At 57.2% G+C, this 6,216-nt stretch overlaps 1 protein-coding gene across 1 annotated transcript in view; it reads left to right on the top strand.

Moving 5' to 3' along the window:
• The first annotated feature begins 335 nt into the window (after positions 1-335).
• The window catches only part of ARAP3 (ArfGAP with RhoGAP domain, ankyrin repeat and PH domain 3), a 29,987-nt gene continuing 24,106 nt past the window's right edge, over positions 336-6,216 (top strand). The window contains exons 1-4 of the mRNA XM_056124349.1: positions 336-392; positions 1,662-2,199; positions 2,310-2,371; positions 2,470-2,581. Of these exons, the coding sequence (XP_055980324.1) occupies positions 1,679-2,199; positions 2,310-2,371; positions 2,470-2,581 (695 nt within the window). The 5' untranslated portion in view covers positions 336-392; positions 1,662-1,678. The remainder of the gene's footprint in view (positions 393-1,661; positions 2,200-2,309; positions 2,372-2,469; positions 2,582-6,216) is intronic.

Genomic DNA, 6,216 nt, shown 5'->3' with positions numbered 1-6,216 from the left:
CGCAACCGAGGGCTGCAGAGGCGTCCTGGGCAGCGGCCCTGGGTCCCCCTGTCTGACCCGCGTCCTTTTTCTCCCCCCACACCCAAACCGTTGCAGACTTGGCATCTGAGCGCCTCTTTCTGCGGTGATCTCAGCCCACGGTCCCGCTGGGTCTAGCTTGGGTCCCCGCGAGGGCAGCGTGGGTCAAGACCTGAGATAAGGTCGGGATTGGGTAAGGCGCCTTTCGAAGGCCGGCGCTTGCACAAGGAGGGGTCGGCGGCCGAGGGGGAACGGGCGGCGGCGGCAGGGCGGGGCCGGCCGTCGGGGGACGGCGCAGGGGGCGGGGAGGCGCCCGCGGCCCCGAGCTCGGACAGCGCGGCGGTCCCGCGCAGCGGACGCGGCAGCGTGGCGAGGTGAGGACCCCCGCGCCCCCGCGCCCCAGACTCCTCCCCGTTCCCTCCTCGAGGCTTTTGTGGGTTCCCGGGCCCCGGGCCGTGCCTGCCCGCGACACTGCGCCCTCCCCGCGCGCCGCGCTCCCACGGCTGTCCCGTGCGCCCCGACCTGACTCACCCGACCACTAGGTTTTGAGTCAGGGTGGGAGGCGCGACACCCGGGTCTGGGGCTTGGGGCCCAGCGGAAGAGAGGCCAGACGGCTCGTGGTCAGGAGCCCCGGGGAGAGAAAGCGACCCTGGCAGAGCGGTGGGGGGTCACGGCAAGGCGGGCTTGAGACACAGACGCACCGAAGATGGATGAGTTTGGAGACCCAGGCGCAGAGGCTTCGTCAGGGAGCGCATAGAGAGGCGTTTAGAGGCAGAGGTGGGGATGCAGGGGAGACAGGGCAGAGAGACCTCAGAGGAAGCAGAAGGGGGGGAGGCGGGGAGGGAGGGTCACCCTGAGGGCTGGGGCTGGACCTCAGAACTTAGCCCATGGAGAGGGGCAGGGGGAGTGTCTCCCGACGAGGCGGAGCCCTTTCCTGCGTGTGCTGCAGGAGGACCCTGGAGACCACCCGTCCTGGCACAGTTCTTTCTATCCCAGCCCTGCCTAGGACCCCGCATGCTAGAACTGGTCAGGGCGCTGGGCAGCCTGACCAGGGCAGGCAGGATGTGGGGGCGGTGGGGCTGGAGGACAGGAAGGAAGTCTGAGCAGAGACAATAGGTGGAAGGGGAGGAGGAACAGGGAATGGTCAGGATCAGGCTGCGAAGCCTGGACCTCTAACTCTGGGAAGCCGTGGGAGCAGGGTCGCACCTCCTTCCTCATCCTCCGAAGGCCTCCAACCCCCTTACAACTGTAGCGGGTGCGGCCACCCAGGAGACCCCGGGAGGGGGGAGGGAGAGGTCTGGCATGAGGCCCCAGCTTCACTCCAGTAACGGCAGAGGGGGTGCTCTGACCCGGACCCAGGATAGGCAGAAACTTGTCCCCACCTTGACGAGACTGCAAGTCTCATCTCCTCTCTGGGTCTCAGTTTCCTCATCTATCTCTCTCCTGTCATGGGAAAAAAAAAACCCCTTTGTTCTGTTCTGGGGTAGCTCCGCCTTCCCAGGGAGAGGGAGGGGTCTCTTGAACAGGAGACTGGGATGTGGGACACCCCCCACGCCCCCGCCCCTGGCAGGCATCCTACTCTGAGAGGGGGCGGAGGGGGGGAATCTCAGCCTGAGCCCTCCCTCCCCCGCCCCTCCCCCCAGCAATGGCCTGAGCCCCCATGGCTGCCCCTCAGGACCTGGACATCGCCGTGTGGCTGGCCACAGTGCACCTGGAGCAGTATGCGGACGCGTTCCGGAGGCACGGCCTGGTTACTGCGGCAGCGGCCCGGGGCCTGGGCCACGACCAGCTGAGGCAGTTGGGCATCAGTGCCACCGGGCACCGGAAACGCATTCTGCGCCTGCTGCAGGCCAGCACTGCTGAGAGCTCGCCAGACCCACAGTCGGACAGTGCCATGGAGCCATCTCCCAGCTCAGATTCCCAAGCCCAGCCTGCCAGGCCGGTGCCCAAGCCCAGGACAGTGTTCGCGGGGCTTAGTGGCCCTGCCACCACCCCGAGGCCTGGGTGGAGCCCGGCCTTCTGGAGACCAGAAGCCTCCAGGAGCCCCGACTGCGGCCCTGGATCCCCACCCTGCCCCAATGCCGCTGAACCCCCTTCATCCTCAAGCACCATGGAAATGATGCCCAATGCCATCTATTTTGGCCTGGACCTCCGAGGGAGGCCCCAGGCAGCTCAGGACAGGTGAGTAGGAGCCTCCCCAGGGCTGATGCTGAGGGGGATGGAAGTGGAGGAGGCCAGGAGGGAGGATTGGTCCTTCTCTGTCTCCCTTAGTGACAGACCTGTCCCCACAGTGCCCCAGACACCGCCCAGACAGCTGCCCCCAGCCCAACTCTCAGGCCCACTGTGGGCACAGGTACGTGGGTCATCATCAGGGACAGAGGGATGGTGGCTTTGGGACCTCGCACACACTTGATTGCCCTTTGCTATCTTTCCCATTCCTCACCCCGCCAGTGCACATCATGGACCCTGGTTGCCTGTACTATGGTGTCCAGCCTGTGGGGGTCCCAGGTACCCCTGACAGAAGAGAGGGAAGAGGTCTCTGCCAAGACCGGACTGAACACAGGTGAGTACTCAGCTGGGAGAGGTTCCGGAGAAGCAGTGGGTATTGCTTTTTGTTTTGGTTGGGGACCACACCCAGCTAATGCTCAGGGGTTCCTCCTGGCTCTGCACTCGGGAATTATTCCTGGTGGTGCTCAGGGGTCCATATGGGATGCTGGGGATGGAACCTGGGTTGGCCACCTGCAAGGCAAACACCCTCCCTGCTGTCCTATCACTCTGGCCCCCAACAGTGGGTGTTGTCACTCATCAGATGTGCCTGAGGGTTACTGAGTGGTGACCAAAGGTGCCGCAGAGGTGCAGGAGGAATGAGTATACAGACACACCTCCACTCTTAACTTGTGACTAGAGCCGCAGGCAGGAAATAAAACAAGAGACAAACAAATGGATGCATGATTAAAAATGGCAAGAAATGCTTTTCAGTCTTTCATTAAACCTTTTTTTTTCTTAAGCTTGTATTACATGTCGAATATTGTTGTAACTACGTGGGAGCAATCAGAAATCCCCACAGTGGGGAGAGAGTCAATGAACGATATTATAATATGTAAATAAGTAGTGTCGTGTGTTAAAAGATGCTAAGTGTCATGGGGATAAACTAGGGCAGAGTGAGAAGGCTGGGATGAAGTGAGTGGTGAATAGATGGTGATTATTCATAAAGAGTTGCCAGAGCATTAAAAAGATGATCTTTGAGGGGCCAGAGAGAGGGATCACGCGGCAGGAGTGCATGCTCTGCACGCAAGACTCTGGGGTCAGTACCTGGTGCTGTAAGGTCTCCAGGCTCCTCTGGGAGAAGCCCCAGCGCCTGAGTACCACCAGGTATGACCCAAGTCCCCTCTTCCCACAACTCAATAAATATCAGATAGTATTTGATGCTATGGAGATAGCTCAAAGGCTGGAGCCCCCACCTTGCATGTTTGAGGCTCTTAGTTTGATCCCGGGACCACATGGCCCTCTGCCCCCTCCAGTTCTGTTGGTCCCCAGTGCACTGTTATCCCCTCAGCACTGGCCTGGAAATTGCTGGAGATCCCTGCTGGGGACCTCCCCCTCCTGCCCTGACAAAACCACAAAACCGAAAAGGGTGAGAGAGTTAGCCATGACATGGGGGAATAAAGTTCTGGGCTGGGGGATTGAGCTGAGTGGCGGCGTCTGTGAGAGTGTTGCTGCAGAGAGAGGGGTTTCAGCTGCAGCAGGAGGCCTGTGAGACTGGAGGGGAGCACGCTGGGAGGATTGGGGGGAGACTAATCAGGAGAAAGGGGGTCAGGTAGGCTCCAACCTTGGTGGGACTTTGCTGTTCCTCTAAGTGATATAAAAAGCCGTGGGATGCTTGAGTTCTGTTTTGGTAAAGCCTCTGGTTGATGTGTTTTTGTTTTGGGGCCACACCCGGCGATGCACCGGGCTCACTGCTGGCGGTGCTCAGGGGACCATATGGGATGCCAGGGATTGAACCCGGGTAGGCTATGTGCAAGGCAGTTGCCCTACCTGCTGTACTGTCTCTCTGGTCCCTCTGCTGTCTTGAGAACAGTCTGGAAGGGCAAAATGGACACCAATTAAGTAACTACAGGAATCCAGGTGGGAGATGAAGTCACGTGAGGGTCACGGAGATGGCCAGAAGTGGTTGGGTTTTGTTTGCATTTTGAAGCCAAGCCATCCTTGTCAGTTGGGGTGTGGAGCCAAGAGTGGTCAAAAATGACTAGTTGGGGGGGTGGAGAGAATGACTTGGAAGGTTGATACCCAAGCTGCAGCGGCCAGTGGCTGGTCGGAAGTGGGTGTAAATGTACCCCAACCCCAGGTTTCAAATACTTAGTGTGCCTCATGGATGACTGCAGATCAGACAAGTGGAAATAATCAGAAATATTTTCCAAGTCCATCTTAAAATATCACTATTTGGAGGCTATATGTCTTATTAAATAAAATGTCATAATAAAATTTGTGTCACCTATTTCTTTGATTACGTTCTAAATCTGGCTAATTTTGTAGATAATAGATAGGACTTTCATGCTGACCTGTGGCCAGCATTGTTTTGACTGACCGGAAGTTCCTAGAGTGCCCACTTGGCAATTGGGCTGTGAGAGTGGGGGTGACCGTGTCTGGAGAAGTCAGCCAGGAGTTGAGTTTGCTGCAGAGTGAATGTACCCAGGAAGAAATGACCAAGGGGTCCTTTCCACATTCACGCTTTGTGGGAAGGGTCTGCTCTAGAGGTGAGCTGTTGGTCTGTGAAGGGGTGTATGTAGCTGAAGGTGGATGTCGACAGAGAAGACCAAGCCCTGGGCCTGGCACACTGCAGAGACCCAGGGTTCTGGAGAAGAGAAAGAATTGTCAAAACAAATGGGAAGAAAGGGCTGGTGAAGGAGAAGAGAAGCTGGGAGAGGGTGGTTCTCGGGGCCAGACTGAACCTGAAAACGTTTGCGGATGGGGCAAGTGAATGGTGCAAGGTGCTGCTGAGAGCACCCTCAGATTAGTGCTGCAGATTGATTCTGGAATAGGGAACACGGACCTCAGGTCCTGGACAGATGGGGTGGGGAGAGAATGGATAGAGAGGAAGTGGAAGGACTGGGGATTTTCCTGCAAAGAAGAGCCGAGAGCTGAACTGTTAATTGATAGTGGAAATGGAGTCAAGAAAGAGTTTTTATTGACTTATTTGTGTATTTGTATATTTATTGGTTTGGAGGGGGGTCCACACCTGGTGGTACTCAGGGCTTGCTTCTGGCTCTATACTCAGGGGTCACTCCTGGCAGTGGTTGGGGACTGGATATGGTGCCGGGGATCCAGCCAGGGCTGGCTGCATCTCAGGCAAGTGTCTAAACCATGTACTATTTCTCTGGTTCCCTAGAGAGGGTTTTTACAAGGTGGAATGTCGTGTGTCCGTAGATCTAACTGAAAGAGAGGGTAAATTGCTGATACAGGGAAGAGAGAGGTGGTCCGCGGGTGTAGGCACACGCCCGGTGATAGGAGGACTGACCTTAGAGAGGGTCTTCGTCGCCATAACTGGAAGAAGGATGGGTCTGTGTGAGTTTGAGCAGCTGAGCTGCTCGGAATCTGGAGCAGAGAGTGTGGGGGAGGATTGGGGGGTGATTCTTGTCTGATTGCTTCGGTTTCTCCATGAATTAGGAAAACAAAGTCAGTGGAACGGGTCTAGGGCCTTTTGTCTAGTTTGGAGCCACACTGGGCAATGTTTAGTAGCTACTTCTACCTTAGTGCTCAGGGGTTGGTTGCTCGTGGCAGTGCTCAGAGGACCATGTGGTCAAGGCCTCCTAAATGCAGAGCACACACGCAGCCCTTTGAATGTTCTCTCTGGCTCCACTCCTGGGAACTTTGAAACCTGAAGGTCTCTGGGCCCCATGCCCAGAGGCTCAGATCTGTGTGCCGGGGGGAGGGGGGGAGATTTGGGCCCCACTTGCTAGTGCTCAGGGAAACTGCATGGTACTGGGGATCAAGCCCAGCCCTGCTTCATGCAAAATATGCAGTCTAATGCTTTGAATGATCGCCCCAGACCCACATCCATATGTAGTTTTTCTGGGGGGGACACTGAGCAGTATTTGGGGCCTACTGTATTCAGGCTCTGTATTCAGGGGTTGTTCCCTTTGGTTCCCAGGGGACCATGTGGTGCCGGAGCTTGAACCCACGCTTTCTGCATGCCAAGCA

Source organism: Sorex fumeus, unplaced genomic scaffold, assembly GCF_029834395.1.
Source record: "Sorex fumeus unplaced genomic scaffold, SorFum_2.1 ptg000051l, whole genome shotgun sequence".
NCBI classification, from domain to species: Eukaryota; Metazoa; Chordata; class Mammalia; order Eulipotyphla; family Soricidae; genus Sorex; species Sorex fumeus.
This window is presented reverse-complemented; position numbering and strand designations above follow the sequence as displayed.